Source organism: Mesoplodon densirostris, chromosome 7 (genome assembly GCF_025265405.1).
Source record: "Mesoplodon densirostris isolate mMesDen1 chromosome 7, mMesDen1 primary haplotype, whole genome shotgun sequence".
In the NCBI taxonomy this organism is placed as follows: Eukaryota; Metazoa; Chordata; class Mammalia; order Artiodactyla; family Ziphiidae; genus Mesoplodon; species Mesoplodon densirostris.
Genome location: NC_082667.1, coordinates 110,627,364 through 110,644,933, shown reverse-complemented (window position 1 = coordinate 110,644,933; position 17,570 = coordinate 110,627,364). Strand labels below are relative to the sequence as shown.

The 17,570-nt window shown below is 47.1% G+C and overlaps 1 protein-coding gene across 8 annotated transcripts in view; it reads right to left on the bottom strand.

Annotated features, from left to right (window-relative positions):
* CEP164 (centrosomal protein 164) overlaps window positions 1–17,570 on the bottom strand; it is a 72,847-nt gene that overhangs the window by 36,367 nt on the left and 18,910 nt on the right. For 5 of the 8 annotated variants that reach the window (XM_060103201.1, XM_060103200.1, XM_060103203.1 and 2 more), the window contains 5 exons: window positions 10,873–11,077; window positions 7,078–8,751; window positions 4,168–4,323; window positions 3,636–3,770; window positions 2,909–2,986 (listed from right to left, as the gene is read on the bottom strand). In XM_060103201.1, coding sequence (XP_059959184.1) covers window positions 2,909–2,986; window positions 3,636–3,770; window positions 4,168–4,323; window positions 7,078–8,751; window positions 10,873–11,077 — 2,248 coding nt within the window. The remainder of the gene's footprint in view (window positions 1–2,908; window positions 2,987–3,635; window positions 3,771–4,167; window positions 4,324–7,077; window positions 8,752–10,872; window positions 11,078–17,570) is intronic. The other 3 variants (XM_060103202.1, XM_060103207.1, XM_060103208.1) reach the window with 3 other exon arrangements.

Sequence of the window (17,570 nt, the reverse complement as noted above, 5' to 3'; positions counted from 1 at the left end):
CTGGTCCCAGCGTGGCTCATTCATTCACTCACCTATTCATCCACTCAATCGCTCAGCAAAACCTACCCACGCACTTCCTAAGTTCCAGGGAGCAGGCCAGGTTCCAGACACACAGACGTGAACAGGGCAGAATCCCTACTCTCAATTTGCTCAGTCTTGTGGAGACTGCCCTCCTTCTCCAAAAGCCAGCGAGTCCTCCTGACACCTCATTCCTACTCATGGACATCCTTCCAGGCTCAGAACCTGAGCTACTGATTCCATCAGCGTCATAAGGTCTTAATGGCAGATGAGAAGAAATAAAGTTATCATTTCAGGGAACCAAAAACAGAAGGCTTTGGATTTAATGCCAACAGACCAGGCCCCATTCAGAAGGAGGTGTCAAAGTAGAGCCAGATCAGGTTGATGACACTCAGAAAGTGTGTCACGTGGCAGAAAGCATCAAAGTCACAATCAAAACATATCTGTTTGGGCAGAGGCAAAAACGGGGACAGTTTCTGAGGCTACAGAGTGAGCCTAAGTATAACATGGGCCCTGCCCAATGGCTAGAGCTGGGTCAGCTGGGAGAGCCCACCTACACCTAGGTGTCAGCCAGCATTCTCACCCTCAGCCAACCTGGGACATCCCCCTAGCTCTCAAGGTGAGCTGAAGACCAAGAAGTAAGAGTCAGAAACAATAAGACCGTGGAAAGGGATGATAAGGACATAAATAAAAGATAATAAGGAAACATTTAAATCCATGATACGGGCACTGTTGTTTCACTGGTCAGTTTTGTGGTCATTCTAATAAATGTGAGTGATCTCTTTCAGTTCAAAGTCTTTAAAAGAATTTTCTATTTTGCGAAAAGTTTAACTGACCTTGCAATCAATATTTCAATGTCTGGGGGAATCTGAGTTGTTAACTTCATGATTTATTGGTTGTGTGAATACTTTGGACATATTTAGAGAAAGCTTAATTGTTAAAAATTAATAAATTAGACAGTAGACCAAGAACAAATAGTAGGGAATGTTCTTTTTCAAGTAGAAGAATGTACTGGGGTTTTTTAGTTATTATGACGACATGATGAGTTTCAGGTTTTGTTTGTTTGTTTGAAAGAACATTCTGGGACTTCCCTGGTGGCACAGTGGTTAAGAATCCTCCTGCCAATGCAGGGGACACGGGTTCGAGCCCTGGTCTGGGAAGATCCCAGATGCCGCAGAGAGCAACTAAGCCCGTACGCCACAACCGCTGAGCCTGTGCTCTAGAGCCCGCGAGCCACAACTACTGAAGCTCGCACACCTAGAGCCTGTGCTCTGCAAGGTGAAGCCACCACAATGAGAAGCCCGCGTACCGCAACGAAGAGTAGCCCCCGCTCACTGCAACTAGAGAAAGCCCGTGTGCAGCAACAAAGGCCCAACCCAGCCAAAAATAGAAGGAAGGAAGGGAGGGAGGGAAGGAGGGAAGGAGGGAGGGAGGGAGGGAGGGAGGAAGGAAGGAAGGAAGGAAGGAACATTCTGGTGGGAGTGGAGGACAGACCAGGGAAAGAGATGAGAAGCAGCAGGACTGCTGGGGGGATATTCCGGAAGCTAGTCCCATCCATATTCTGCATTTCCCAGGCCTCGTGCCTTTGCTCAAGCTGTCCACCTGCCTAAAACATCCCTTCCACCCCCACGTCTAAAACTTCCCTACTCTTCAAGACTGGGGTCAAATGTTGTCTCATCCAAGTTCTCCCTCATCTCTGGGCAGGTAATTTCTCTGCCCTCAGAACTCCTCCAAAGAGTGTACCTGTGCTAGAGCTCTTTATACACCTGGCCCTGCTTTACAGCTTCCTAAATATTCATTTACTCAACATGTACTAAGCGCTCACCAAGCACAGAGTGCCCAGCATCCTTTCTCCCCAACTGCACACTCCCAGAGGCCCGCCCAGGCCACCCCTTACCAGTGCTGGGATTGACCACAGCACAGCTGCCGCCACGCAGCCAGCATTCGACAAATGCTAAGCATCTGGACGGCGTTACACCTCTGTTCAAATCCTCCCATGGCTCCCAGTGCCGGTGTAACCCAGTCCCAACTTCTCAGCTGGCACTCAGGTCCTCCACGACCCAGCCCAACCTACCTCCACAGCCCCATTTCCCACTCCTCTCCCACACGCGCCCTGGGCTCCAGGCAAAGGAGACACCCTTGTGCTCCGCTCCTGTGCAGTGCCCTGCAGCTGGAGCTCTCCCTCACCACTCGCCTCTGCTCGTCCGGTCCCGCCCACCATCCTTCCTGGCTCACCTCAGATGTCAGATTCTCAATAAGGCCTTTCAAACGGACAGGAGACCCCGACTTCTCCCCAGCCACAACACTGCATTTTACCACCCTGACGGCGGCACTGCATTCCATTCCGAGCCCCAGCTACCTAAGTCTCTCTTTTATGAGACTGTAAACTCTTTGAGGGCAGGGATCACAGCTAACTGAGGCGTGTGTGGCCAATAGCACCTAGCAAAGTGCCTCATGTAGAAACATTCAATAAACGGTGGTTATCTGAGAAATGAGTCAATGGATGAATTCCTTTCCTCGCTTGTGCTTCCCCAAACCCCAGAAATCCCATCTGGACAGGACTGGGACAAAATGGTACTCATTCCAAATAAGTCTCCCACAGGGAGGAAGGCTGAAGAAGGAAGGAGGGGGACTTCCCTGGTGGTTCAGTGGTTGAGACTGCGTGCTCCCAAGGCAGGCAGCCTGGGTTCGATCCCTGGGTCAGGGAACTAGATCCTACATGCTGCAACTGAAGATCCCGCATGCCGCAACTAAAGATCCCGCATGCCGCAACTAAGACCCGGCACAGCCAAATAGATAAATAAATAAATAAATATTTTTTTTTTTAAAAGAGAGGAAGGAGGGACCTGCCAGGCTGAGGCATCTGCCTGCAGGGGCTTCAGGCTCTTACCTCATACTCGAAGTCACCCCCCAGTGCCCCGACGTCCAGGTACAGGTTCTTAAGAAGCTCACTTGAGCTTCGGACACTCTGAAAATGAAAACGATGGCAAGGAAACTGGTTAGCCCAGGGGGCCGAGAAGCTCCTCACTGGTTATACTTTCTGGGTCAGAGCCAGCAGGAATACAGACTGAGCAAGGAATAAAGCTGTGGGCTGGAAAATCATTTTCACTTATTTTCAAAGTAGCGCAGAGGTTAGCCAAAAGGTAAAGACAGCTCAACTATCCACCAGCAGATGAACGGCTAAACAAAATATGGTATATTCATACAATGGAATATTATCCAGCCACATGTGCTACAACATGGATGAACCTTGAAAACATTATGCTACATGAAAGAAGCCAGACATAAAAGGACAAAGACAGTATGATTCCACTTATATGAAATATCTAGAAGAGGCAAATTCATAGAGACAGAGAGTAGATCAGAGACTGGGGAGAGGGGAGGATGCAGAGCTTTGTTTAAAGGGTACAGAGTTTCTCTGGGATTATGAACAAGTTCTGGAGATGGACAGTGGTGATAACTGTACAACACTGTGAAGGTAGTTAAGGTCACTGAACTGTACGCCTAAAAGTGGTTAAAATGATAATTATGGTATACATATTTGACCACAATTAAAAAAAAATTTTTTTTTTCATAGCACAGAGGGTTTCCAGGCCAAGAAAAGGATTCATTCTTACCTGGTTGTCACTCTCCACCTCATCCTCCTCATTGGTCTCCTCTCCTAAAGCCAAGAGGCTGAGAGCATTCTTGTCCTCATGGATGGAGCCCAGGGGACCCTTTGTATATGCAGAAGTCTTGAGACCCTGTGAAGGCTCCAAAATAGAGAAGGAAAGCCAAGGCACTTACGGGGAAGACCCTCAGATCGCCTTCTCCTCTCTCTTTCTGTTTAGATGGCTCCCAGAGCAAGCCCACCACCTCCAGGAAGCTGACCCCAGCAGTTCCAGCTCACTGATCCCTCCCTGTCCAACTCCTGCTGCCCTGGCTGCAGGGACTGAGAAATCACCACTGCAGTCCCTATGCCCTGGGTCCATCCTCCACCGCCCAGAGCCCCTGTTCAGCATCCTCCAGGTGTGACTCACCTTCCCCACTAGATTATAAGCATTAAGGACTCAGCCCGTGCCCTCTATTTCTCATCCATGGGTCACGGTTCCTAGCATGGAACATGGAGGCCCCACGGTAACTACACTGAACACAAGAAAAAGCATTTACCAGTGAGAGTTCTCCAAGCTGACCAGACTCCACCGAGCTCCCCAGGCTCACACTTTGAGATCCACGAAGAGCAGAGGGCAGGGCATCCACCAGGCCCCTTAACGGGGCCAGACCCCTGAGAGGAATGTGGACGGGGGCTAACGGGGAGCCCAGGGCCTGGGCAACAGAAAACATCCTGTTACAAACCCAAGAAACCACAGGGCTCTGAGAGTGTGGAGACGGATATAAAAATAAAACATCTAAATCCTGCCCGCTCAAATTTAAACCACTTCCATTCAGAGGCTGCTGATGAAACACAACATCCAGAAATTACCATTGTGCCAGCCGTGTGAGAATCATGGGCTGGTTTCCTGATTCTCGTAACTCTGTGCCTATCTCTCAGCAAATGGTTCTTTCACATCTGGCAGATGCTGCAGAGGACTGTGCTGTCCCTCCGAAGCCACAGAGGAAGTTGGGGGATTGGGGAGAGAAGAGACAAAAGCCTCATCTACCAGCATGAGAAGTCTCAATAGATAAAGTTGAAAATGGATGAATCAAGAAAAAGCAGTCTAAGCATATTATTTACAAATATGGAAGCAAGCACTGGAAGAGAGCCGTTGCCTCTGGGGAGGGGTACCCACACCCGAGAACTGCTATATTTCGTTCTATGCCTTTTGGCTCGACTTGACATTGTTTAATAACATGGGCATGTATTACTTCAATTAAAATAAATATTAACTATGAAAAATACACATGAGCAACAAAAGAACTCTCTTTCCGCTCTCCACCGATGAGGAAAGGGGCTGGAGGGAGCCTCGCCAGAGGACTGTGCAGGCCCCTCCTTTGCCCTGTTCTTGGGATGGCCAAAGGAAGGCTTTGTGCCAGCGAGGACTGGGGAGAGAAACCAATTGGGTGGCAGAATTTGTGAGACCTTGGGTCACTCACGGACTCTTGGATTCTCAGTCTACTCATCTGCAAGACAGGGATGATGTGTGTCTTGCTACTTAAGAAGGTTTGTTGAGAAATTCAAATGAGATACTGACGGCAAGGAGCATGTGTGTGTGGCCCAGGGCTACACCAGCGCTGTGGAATTGCTATCATTACAGGGATTCACATCACAAGAGTCTGGGCTTAGAAGCCAGGGCAGGATAGCATTCTGGGGACAGTTTACAAAGAGCTCTTTAAATATCCTCAAACTTAAATTGTATATAAAACAACACAAAAATTCCATTCCTCTCTAATCCCATGGGGACTGAAGAGAGAAAGGGGAACCTGAGGAAGTCAGGCGGAGTTCAGGTGGCCCATCTTCTCACCCGCAGCTGGGCCTGGGGCCAGACCATCGGGCGGGATCTGAACACGACCCATTCCTGCATGGGAAGGGCATCAGATGCTTATCTGAAAGGTGACACGAGACCCCCTCCCAAACCTTTGTAGGTTCCCAGTCACCTGGCCTGTTGCAGGATATCTTCGTTAGGCAGAAAAAGAGCTGATAATAAAAAAACTGGCCAACTTTGCCTGAGCCCTGGGCACCGGGGTAAGCACCTGTCTCATTTCACTGTCAAAACCATCTGAGGCCACAGTCCCCACAAGAGCAAACGGAGACTGGTGAGGTCAAGACCCCTGCCCCAAGTCATAGGGCCTGCAATGAGGGCAGACGTGGGACCGGAACGCAGGGCAATCTCTAAGCCAGTATTGTACACTGCCTCCTGGCTATGGCGGAAAAGGAGCCCAGGAAATCTGCTCTGAGGTGAACTGTGAGCAAACCCAGCCTGCTCCCCCCAGCCAGCCCAGTGGATCAGCGAGTAAAATTCTTCCCATACTATATTTATGGAAAATTACAGACTCCTAACATGGCTAATTTGCTAACGTGCTGGGGGCCTGAGGGAGGGAGACAGGCCCGCTGAGGGCTTTGTTCTCCCAAGCCTTTACCAAATCAGTGGTTAGCAGGGAAATTATACATCCCTGGCTCCTAGCTGATCACGCACTATGGGCTGTGCGTGGCGTTGTCCTTCAGAGAGGATAAACTTGCTGCCATTGGGCTAATTAAAACTTTCAGGATAATCTGCAGCTTATCTGATATTTATAGTGCTACAGTAGTTATTAGAGCTAACGGAGAACCAGGGCACGCCAGCAATTAGGAACCGAGGTAACAACTGGGTAAAGCCATAGCTGGGCAACAGCAAAAGAATAGCCGGGGAAATGCAGATCGACCCCCCTGGTGGTCTGTGATCCAATTTCACTTCTGAATGAAGCAAGTGGTGACTCTTTAAAGGGAAAAAGAGTCAGAAGGACAGGGCAAGCCCAACCCTTTGGTAGATCCCAATAGGGGAGGAAGTGAAGGCCCATGCGGTCAGCACAAGCCTGACACAGGTTATTCACATGGTTCTGGAAACCCTGGGAAGCAAGGAGCAGAAGCAGCTCACTGAACGGCAGAGAGAGCCTGGGCTTCAGCTACTCATGACAGTATTAACTCTCTAGTTCTGTGTGATTCCCAGAAGGGGCTAAGTTCAGAGGCTGGGGGTAGGGTGTCGACTTGGGAGGACCTCTCTATCATCAGCTGATGGGGAAGGATTCCCAAATCCTGGGACAGTACCTATATCTTGCATGAGTGCCAGGATAAGTGCCAGCTTGCTCACCCTCAAAACTGAGCCTCTTCAGAGCATGTGAACCACCCACAAAGTACAGTTGGATCAAGGGAAGGGGAGTCTAGATACCCTCAGCCCCTATCTTGCGGGTGATGGGTCAGAAGAAACAGGAACTGCATGTCCTCCCACAGGATGGCCATCCTGGGTGGTTAAGGGATCAATAGTCACCCAGGGAGGGCAGATAACAGGAAAGCAGACCTGCTGGCTGTGTTAGGGTGTCAGCTCAACCTGCCCGCTCCCTGTCAAGTTCACTGAGCCTGAAGGCCGTGCTCTCTAAGAAGCCTACCTGGTTGAGAAGCTGCATCTTGCCTGGCTCTGTAGCAAGCCCTCTGCTGGAACTCAGCTTGACCAGCCCCTGACTGAGGGGGCTGCTGCTTGGCTGGAAACGAGCTTGCTGAGAGGCCTCCTGCTCAGCCAGGGCGCCGGCCACCTTCTGAGGACGCTCCCGCACCTCTGGCCCCCAAGACAGAAACCTGGAGCCCGTTGCTCTGATGGCCTCGTGCTCGCCCTCACTAGACATCCTGGCAGACTCGGCTGCCAGGTGGCAGACCATGCTGGCAAGGTCTCTGCGTGGGCTCTCCCGTGTGCTCTCGGGCAGCCCCGGGCCCTCCAGCCGCCTGGAGAGCTTGAACATCTGCAGGATGTGCTGGTAGAACCTCTGGTCCTCAGAGTAGTCTTCACTCTCTGACTGCTCTTCAGCAGAGCTCTGCATGTGGGACAACTGGGGCGCCAGGAAGGGGCTGGGGTGCTGCTCCCTGGGTCCGGGGCCTGACTGACCCACACCCCGCTCAGATCCCCGTGAGCTCTGCAGGTCCCACGGGAAGTTGGTCACCTCCCCCAGGACCTCAGAGCCAAGGTGAGAAGCCAGGCTGCTGCTGCTGCTCTCCAAGTCAGGCCCAAACCTGCCCAGCCTCCTGTCTTCTTCGGGGGGCTCCAGAGAGCCTGGGGGTGGTGTCTTCTCACTGGCAGGAGACCCTCGAGGGGCCTGCGAGGGGACTGCAGGGGCGCTCTGGGCTGGTTCTGAGAGCAGGGTATCAGGGGGTATTAGCAAGAGCCCCTGAGGTGGACCTTTGGCTGAGGCCCCTGGAGCCTCAGGGTCTTCGGGCTCTATTTTCTTGCTGCCCAAACGGGCGTCCTTGTGGACAAGCTTGGAGACCTGCCCCATCCACAATCCCGGGGGCTCTCTCCTCCTCCTGCCCCTGCCCATGCTGCCCCCTTCCCCAGAGACGCCCTGCCAGCTCTGGTCTTCGGCTGGGCTGCTGATTAACAAGAACGGCTTGCTCTTCCTGGCAGGCAGCATAGGGTCAGAAGAACAAAGGGACAGGGAGGGATCCTCCTCAGGGGACGGCGAGGGAATGGGGCTCTGGCCCTTGTCCCCCCCGGGGCCAGTGGAGCTCCGCTTGGCCATGTTATGGCTGTGCTGCTCCCCTTTCAGCTGCAGGCCCTCGAGGGCTTCCGAAAACTTCGAGTGGACCAAGGCCTGGCTCCTGCTCTCTAACGCATCCTGCCCATTCCGGAAGGGCCTGCTGTGGTCAGGGCCCAAAGCGCCAGGTTTCTGCTGTCTGGTCCTCATTTCCAGCTCTTCTATTTCAGGGTCTGAAAACCCCAGGTGGATTTTCTCTGTCGCCTGCTGGGGTTTCTCCAGACCCTGCTGATCACCTAATTCTGTCCTGCAGTGGGCTGGGGCCCTGCCTAAGATTTCCTCCACGTCGGCAAAGATCTGGTGGGTTCGGGAAGCTTGGCCCTTGAAGAGTGGCTGTAGCTTGCTGGGCAGGGAGCCCGTGAGAGACCTAGGGGTGTCAGCCAGCATACGTGGGCTCTTCCCTTTCTTAAAGGAGCCCCCACTTCTAGCCTGCATCTCTTGGTCTAGGTCCAGATTAGCCAGCCCAGGTGCTGAGAGAGGGGATGGGCCACGGAGAAAGGAGGAAGAAGGCAGAAGTCCCTGCTCAGGCTGTGTTTCCTAGATGGGTATATAAACAGGCAGAGAAAACTAAGACAAAGCACTTCTGATTTCTACTTGCTACCTTAGCCCTTGGCAAACCCTTAGCAGAAACCCACCCTCCCTTTAAAGAGAAACACAAACCAATGAGGGAAGAAAAGCTAAAAACTCCCTTGAGCTTTGTTGTTCTCTGGGCCCTGGTTTCCTTATCTATAAAGAGGAGGCTCGACGAGATCAATGGCTTACAAGCCTTGCGCCATGGAACCCACATATTGGTTCCGCCTGGTACCTTGGGGGCTGCTATGGTGGGCATGTGATGGGGAAGAGGCATCACCAAGACCCACACCCCCAGGTTCAACCAGAGCAGCTCCGCTCCTTCTTTATCCACTGGCCCTCTATGGAAGAACTGATGTGAAGACAGGGTTCCATTGCTAACAAAAGTCTGAAAATCACCAACTAGATTATCCCAAAGGTACCATCAAACTCTCAATTCTGTGATTGGTTGATTTCATAAAATCCACCATCCTTAACAAGGACTATCAGAAAGAGTCTAAGAAGGGAGGAAAGAGGGGAAACATAAGCAGTGAACTGAGCCTTGGGAACTTGGACTAGGTCTTCTACCAAAGGCAAGAGTTGGTACTGCTCAAGAGAGGCCCACACAGTCACGGAATCTTGGGGTAGACAAAACCATAACAGATCAACCACACCCTGCAAACATTCACCCTAAACTCCACCCAGCTCTCCTCCAGAGAGCCCAAACCACCTGAGCCCGGTCGCCCACCTGGTCAGGCCTGCCCCTGGACAAACTCTGGTTTGCGCCTCTCCTGAGCCCTAAGATCCAGACTGGCAGCCCAGGGCAGTCCACTTGCCCTCAGCTCCTGAAACCACAGGAGGAGTCCTTTTTAACAGGGAGCTCCAGGAACTCAGTCACACACCCAGAGCTCAGTCTATTACCCAACCCTCCACCCCAGAGCCCTCACTTCATTCCCTCTGTCACCTTCAGTCATGCCAGAGCCTGCCCAGATGCTGATTATCATCTAAAACAGTCCGGGGTTAGTGAAAAGCCCATTACACATCTTTTACCTTTCAAACACATGCCATTAGAAAATTCAGCCTCTTTGTAAATTACCTGTTCTCTTTTCTCCACCTGGAAGAATGGACTTGCTGTCTTATTTCTCAGAACCATGATTAGTAATATTGGGGTGGGGGGGAGGAGTATCTGTAGAGCTTGGAAATGATTAAAAAGGACAAATTCATCAGCAACTATCCAATGTCAGAACTGACACCTTGCAAAGGAAGGAAGATGGAGGAAATCTTCACTGAGAAGTAAGCACCAGGCACCAGTGGGCAATAAAGACTATAAATAAGAGAGCAAATCAACTCGACCATTAAGAGGGTTGAAAAGGTATTCCCAGTGTTCCCCGCCTGGCTAAACTGGGTTCCCAGGTCCCTCCCTCTCCTCAACGTGGCCCACCTGCCTCACACCTGGAGGGACAAATAGAATGATAATGGGAAAGATAACTTTCAACTCTGAGTAAAAAAGCTACTTGGGACCAAGGTGATGGCACTGCGATCAAATTTCAGTTATCCACCATGAACCGAGGACACTGGCAGCAAAGCCCATCCACAGGGCCAGATAAAGCCTCAAGCTTTTCTTTTTGGATCTTGAAGGCACTGATGTTCTGACAACTGAATTATGGCTCATCAAACCTCTAGGCATCTGCACCACCGAGACACATGATGAACCCACACGAGGAAAGCCTGGCTCGGAAAGGAGAGGAGAGGCACTCGCTCCTCTGGGTTCTCTGGCCTCCACCAAGCGCTCCCTGTGCCCCGACTCTCCAGAGGGGCAGACAGCATCACTACAAAACCCCACCCTCAGCAGGGCACTCACTCATAATCCTATTATTTCATATGTGCCTCCCAAGGGGGAAAAAGAAATTGCTTAGAGATAGTAACCACTTCTAGAAGCCTGAAAGGAAAATTTGCCAGAAGCCAGGCATAATTCAGATGAGGCACTATCAAAAAATTACTATATTATTGCTGTTATTCTTAACCTCCCAGCTGTCAACAGTTAGAGGTTCCCGATATCCCTCAGGTTTCAGGCCTGGCCTCTCTGAGAGCTGGCATCCACTGACTCACCAGGGGAATTTTGGAGGTCTCTTTGTCCTTCTTGTCTTTCTTTTCCTTTTTCTTTTTCTTTTCTTTCTTCTTAATGGCCCCAGGAGTTGACAGCTTCCCCCGCTCTTGGATCACCAAGTTCCGATAGTGCTCATCACAGGGATGGTCCCACATGGACTGCCCGTTGGCAAAGTTGAAATAGTAAATATCACCTGTGATGTCCTGGCTGGGGATGGGCAGAGGTCACAAGTTAGTCCCTGCTCAGGTCCAAAGCTCCATGGGAAAAAAAAAAGAAGAAGAAAAATGGCAAGGAGGCAGAGAAGAAGGAAGAACTGTGGGGAGAAGGGGAGAGAGAGAAAAGGAAGAAGAGAGGAAAGGATTAACACAAAATGGAAGGGTAGGGACTTCCCTTATGGTGCAGTGGTTAAGAATCCGCCATCCAATGCCGGGGACGTGGGTTCGATTCCTGGTCAGGGAATTAAGATCCCACATGCCTCGGGGCAACTAAGCCCGCGTGCCACAACTAGAGAGCCCGCGCGCCCTGGAGCTCGCATGCCACAACTAGAGAGAAGCCCATGCGCTGCAACGAAGAGCCTGCACCACAACAAAGACCCAGTGCAGCCAAAATTAAAAAAATAAAAATTGACGAGTACCATTTGGCTAAGAATAAGGAGTTTCCTTAGATAGAAACAAATGATTGGGATACCTAAGGACTTCTCTAGATGGAGACGTTTAATTGTTAAGGTTCCTGAGAATTCATGGTAGACTAGAGTAGGGATAAACTTGGTTTTAGATGGATAAATACAAACACTATGGTATCATGGAGATAAATTCTGGGATAGAACTTGCTTAATATTTTCATAAATGATCTGAAGAAAACATATGCATTGTGATAGCTCTGATTTTGCAAAAGACTCTAAACTCGTAAGAGGTGATAATCCAAGCTAGTGGGGTCAATCAACAATAAAAGAAAATAATGTAGAAGGTAGGTCTCAACATGAACAAGTCTAAAATAAGCCATTCATCCCACCCACCATTATCAGTAATCCATCAGGACAGCTAATAGAAAAAAAAATTCACAATAGCAATATAAAAGATGCAATACCCAGGAATAAATCCAAAGTGTGCAAAATCTTCATAAAGCTTTATTGAAAATTCAGGGGAAGAAAAACGAAAAACAATTGGAGAGACACCCAGTGTTCCTGAATAGAAAGATTCAAGTCTGTAAACATGCCAATAATCCTCAAATTAATGTATAAATCCAAAACAATCCCAATCAGGCTCCTTATGAAATTTGACAAGCTCAATCTTAATTCAAATAAAAGAGAAAATATGTAGTAAAACAGGAAAAATATCAGAGGTAAAAGATAAAAAGACATACAAATGGCCAAGAAGCACATGAGAAGATGCTCAACACCACTAAAGATTAGGGAAGTGAAAATTAAAACTACAATGAAACGTCACTTCACACCCATTAGCATGGCTATTATCAAAAAAGCAGAAAGTATGGGCATTCCCTGGCGGTCCAGTGGTTAGGACTCGGCGCTCTCACTGCTAAGGGCCCGGGGTTCAATCCCTGGTTGGGGAACTAAAATCTCACACGCTGCAGGGCGTGGCCAAAAAAAAAAAAAAGCAGAAAATAACAAGCGCTGGCAAGGATGTAGAGAAACTGGAACCCTGGTGCACTACTGGTAGGAATGGAAAATGGTGCAGCCACAGTGAACACAGTATGACAGTTCCTCAAAAAATTAAAAATAGAATTACCATTTGAACCAGAAATTCCACCTCTGGATGCATACCCAAAAGAATTGAAAGCAGGGATTTGAACAGACATCTGTACACCAATGGTCACAGCACCACTATTCACATAGCCAAACGGAAAGAGAAATTCTCAGGTGCCAGAAACAAAAAGAAAACATGAAACCTGAATAATAAGTGCATGAACTGACTGTCAAAACTGGTATCTGACCTGGATATAGGCCTGTGGAACTTGGGTTTTTTTTTTTTTTTTTTTGTGGTACGCGGGCCTCTCACTGTTGTGGCCTCTCCCGTTGCGGAGCACAGGCTCCGGACGCGCAGGCTCAGCGGCCATGGCTCACGGGCCCAGCTGCTCCGCGGCATGTGGGATCTTCCCAGACCGGGGCACGAACCCATGTCCCCTGCATCGGCAGGCGGATTCTCAACCACTGCGCCACCAGGGAAGCCCGGAACTTGGGTTTTAATGCCAGTTTAGAACAAAATGTGGCCTTAGGCCTTCATGAATTTAGGAACTGGAAATGAGACCCTAGCTGTATCTGGGGCCCTACGGACTGTTCCCTCCATGAATAAAAGGACCTAGGTCATGGAAGCAGCAAGGAAGCATGTCACCCACTCCAGGTTCTAGGTGGGGAAAATAAAATTTAATGAAAAACTGAAACCCCAAGACACATGTAGATATATAGTCCAAAATGTGGTAAGGGAATCCCAAGTCAGGAAATTAATGTCAAAATTTAGTCTTAAACCACTGAAAACTCCTTGGCAGAAACCATTGCAAAGCCACTCAACAACCTAGGAATGAGACACTCACAGAAAATAACCTCTGCAGAAGATGAATTCACAAAATGCACAATAACTAATTACAGAGGAAACGTGAGGAAACATTTCACCATGAGGGAAAATCAGTAACACAATGAAAAGAAGAACTGAGATAATAGAACAATCAAAAGAAGACTAAAAATAACAATATTTAAAATTATTGTAGGGATAAAGGAGTAGAATCCATAATGAAAGAACAGAACTCTAAAAAAAACCTAGACATATTGAAAAGAACGTAAGAGAACTTGAAGGAACTGGTAGTCATTAAATTCAAAACGAAAAACAACCAGATCTGATGCAGAAGAAGAAACAAATAGTGAATTGGGAAATAAATATGCTAAAGGAAATTATAAAGTGATTTTTCAAATATGAAACAGAAGTTAAGAGACATGGAGGATCAAATAATAAGGTCCAATATATTTCCAGTAAGAGGTGTAGAAAAGAAAGTGATAAGGGTTGAGAATTTTCCAAAATTTAAGAGAGATATGAGTCCTCAGAGTAAGGAAGCACTCCAATTCCTATACACAGTAAATAACAATGAATCCACACCTAGACACACTGTTGTGAAATTACAGAACACCAGAGATTAAAAACAAAATAATAAAAACAACCAGAGGGGGGAAAAGTTGATTACCTACAAAGGAACAACTAATGAAACCAAAAAACATGTCTTACTAGCAAAACCAGTGGTCAGAAGATAATGGTATACAGTATTGTCAAACAGCTGTTGACAAATCTGTACTCAACTAAACCACTATTCAAGAGTGAGACCAGGGACTTCCCTGGTAGCACAGTGGTTAAGAATCCGCCTGCCAATGCAGGCGACACGAGTTCGAGTCCTGGTCCGAAAGATCCCACATGCCTCGGAGCAGCTAATCCTGTGCATCACAACTACTGAGCCTGCACTTTAGAGCCCACGTGCCACAACTACTGAAGCCTGTGCGCCTAGAGCCCGTGCTCCGCAACAAGAGAAGTCACAACAATGAGAAGCCCGCGTACCACAATGAACACCAAAGGCAGACAAAAATAAATAAATAAAATTAAAATTAAAAAAAAAAGAGTGAGACCAGGGATTTCCCTGGCAAGGACTTAGAGCTTTCATTGCTGGGGCCCAGGTTCGATTCCTGGTCGGGAAACTAAGATCCCACAAGCCACACAGTGCAGCCAAAAACAAAAAAAAACAGAAAGAGTAAGACCAGACAACAATTACTCAGGACACAGGAAGATAAACACATTTAGCATGCTTGATATAAAGGACATTTAAGAACCCTGTATCCAAAAACAGAAACGGACTCACAGACTCAGAAAACAAATTTATGGTTACCAAAGGGGAAAGGGATGAGGTAAGGAAAAATCAGGAGTTTGGGATTAGCAGATACAAACTACTATATATGAAAAACAACAAGGTCCTACTGTATAGCACAGGGAACTATATTCAACCTCCTGTAATAAACTATAATGGAAAAGATTATGAAAAAGAATATATTTTTTAACATCTTTATTGGAGTATAATTGCTTTACAATGCTGTGTTAGTTTCTGCTGTATAACAAAGTGAATCAGCTATATGTATACACATATCCCCATATCTCCTCCCTCATGTGTCTCCCTCCAACCCACCCTATCCCACCTCTCTAGGTGGTCACAAAGCACCAAGCTGATCTCCTTGTGCTATGTGGCAGCTTCCCTCTAGCTATCTGTTTTACATTTGGTAGTGTACATATGTCAATGCTACTCTCTCACTTCGTCCCAGCTTACCCTTCCCCCTCCCCATACCCTCAAGTCCATTCTCTAAGTCTGCGTCTTTATTCCTGTTCTGCCCTAGGTTCATCATATACTCTTATATATATGTATGTGTGTGTGTGTATGTATATATATATATATATATATATATATATATAAAACTGAATCACTCTGCTGCACACCAGAAACTAACACAAAATTGTAAATCAACTATACTTCAATAAAAAAAAGAACGCTGGGGACTTCCCCGGTGGCGCAGTGGATAAGACTCCACACCCTCAATGCAGGGGGCCTGGGTTCGATCCCTGGTCAGGGAACTAGATCCCACATGCATGCCACAACTAAGAGTTCGCATGCCACAACTAAGGAGCCCTCCTGCTGCAACTAAGCAGCCCACGGGCTGCAACTAAGACCCGGTGCAACCAAATTAATTAATTTAAAAAAAAAAAGAACGCTGTATCCAAAAATGAGAGACTACATTCTTATCAAGCACACATAGAACATTTACATAAACAGGATCACTTACTGAACAAAAAGAACTCTCAATGTGTAACAAAGAATAGATATAATGAACAAATAAAATTGGAAATCAGTAATTTAAAAAATACCCAACTCTATCCATCTCATCACATTCAAGTTATCATTTTGGAGCAAAGGTACTTAACAAAATTTAAAAAAAAATCAAATCCAATAATATATAATCATTACCAAGCAGAGTTTACCCTAGGCATGTAAGGTCGGTCTAACATTTGAAAACCAATCAATATAACTGACCATATTAACAGACCAATATAGAAAAATCATATGATTCTATCAATAGATACAGAAAAAAGTATTTGATAAAATCCAACATCCATTTCGGATTTAAACTCTCAGCAAGCTAGGAATACAAGGGAACTTCCTCATCCTGACAAATGGCATTTAGAAAACCCTACAGCTAACATCACCTAACATCATACTTAATGGTGAAAGACTGAATGCTTCCCCTTAAGATCAGGTACAAGGCCAAAATGTCCATTGTCACCACTTCTATTCAATTGTACTGGAGGTTCCAGTCAGTGCAGTAAGGCAAGAAATAGAAATATAAGGTATCCAGGTTAGAAAGGAAGATGAAAAAATGTCTTTATTCCCAGAAGACATACCATCTATGTAGAAAATCCTATAGAATCTACAAAAAAGCTACTAGAACTGACATAAGTAAGTTAAGCAAGGTTGCAGGCTACAAGGTCAGTATAAAAAAACCAATTTTATTTTTATATGAAGGCAATCAACAACTGGAAATTGACATTATTTTTTTTTTTTGAAATTGACATTTTTTAAAAAACCATAATGGAAAAGAATATGAAAAGAAGGTATATGTATTTATAACTGAATCACTTTGCTGTACAGCAGAAATTAACACAACATTGTAAATCAACTATACTTCAATAACATAAAAATAAATAAATAAATAAAAGATACCATTTACAGAAGCATCAAAAAAAGACAGATAAATGTGACAAAATATGGGCAAGATGTGTACACTAAAAACTATAAAAGATGGGCTTCCCTGGTGGCACAGTGGTTGAGAGTCCGCCTGCTGATGCAGGGGACACGGGTTCGTGCCCCGGTCTGGGAGGATCCCACATGCCGCGGAGCGGCTGGGCCCGTAAGCCATGGCCGCTGAGCCTGCAGGTCCGGAGCCTGTGCTCCGCAACAGGAGAGGCCACAACAGTGAGAGGCCCGTGTAAAAAAACACAAAGAAACAAAAAAAACACTAAATATTGAATAAATGGAGACAGACTGTGTTCATGGGTTGGAAGATTCAATGTTGTTTAAGATGTCAGTTCTCCCGAACTGATTTATGGGTTCAATGCAATTCCAATCAAAATACTAAGAGGATTTTTTTTTTTTTTTGTAGAAAATGACAAGCTGATTCTAAAATTCATATGGAAATGCAAGGGACCTAGAATACAACTTTGAAAATGGAGAACAATTTCCAGCACTTACCCTAAATGATTTCAATATTTATAATAAAGCTACAGTAATCAAGACAGTATGGTACGGGGCGGGGGGCGGGGGAGGAACCAAGATGGCAGAGTAGAAGGACGTGCTCTCACTCCCTCTTGCGAGAACACCAGAATCACAGCTAGCTGCTGGACAATCATTGACAGGAAGACACTGGAAATCACCAAAACAGATACCCCACATCCAAAAACAAAGGAGAAGCCACAATGAGACGGTAGGAAGGGCGCAATGACCGTAAAATCAAATCCCATAACTGCTGGGTGGGTGACTCACAGACCGGAGAACACTTATACCACAGAAGTCCACCCACTGGAGTGAAGGTTCTGAGCTGCACGTCAGGCTTCCCAACATGGGAGTCCGGCAATGGGAGGAGGAATTCCTAAAGAATCAGACTTTG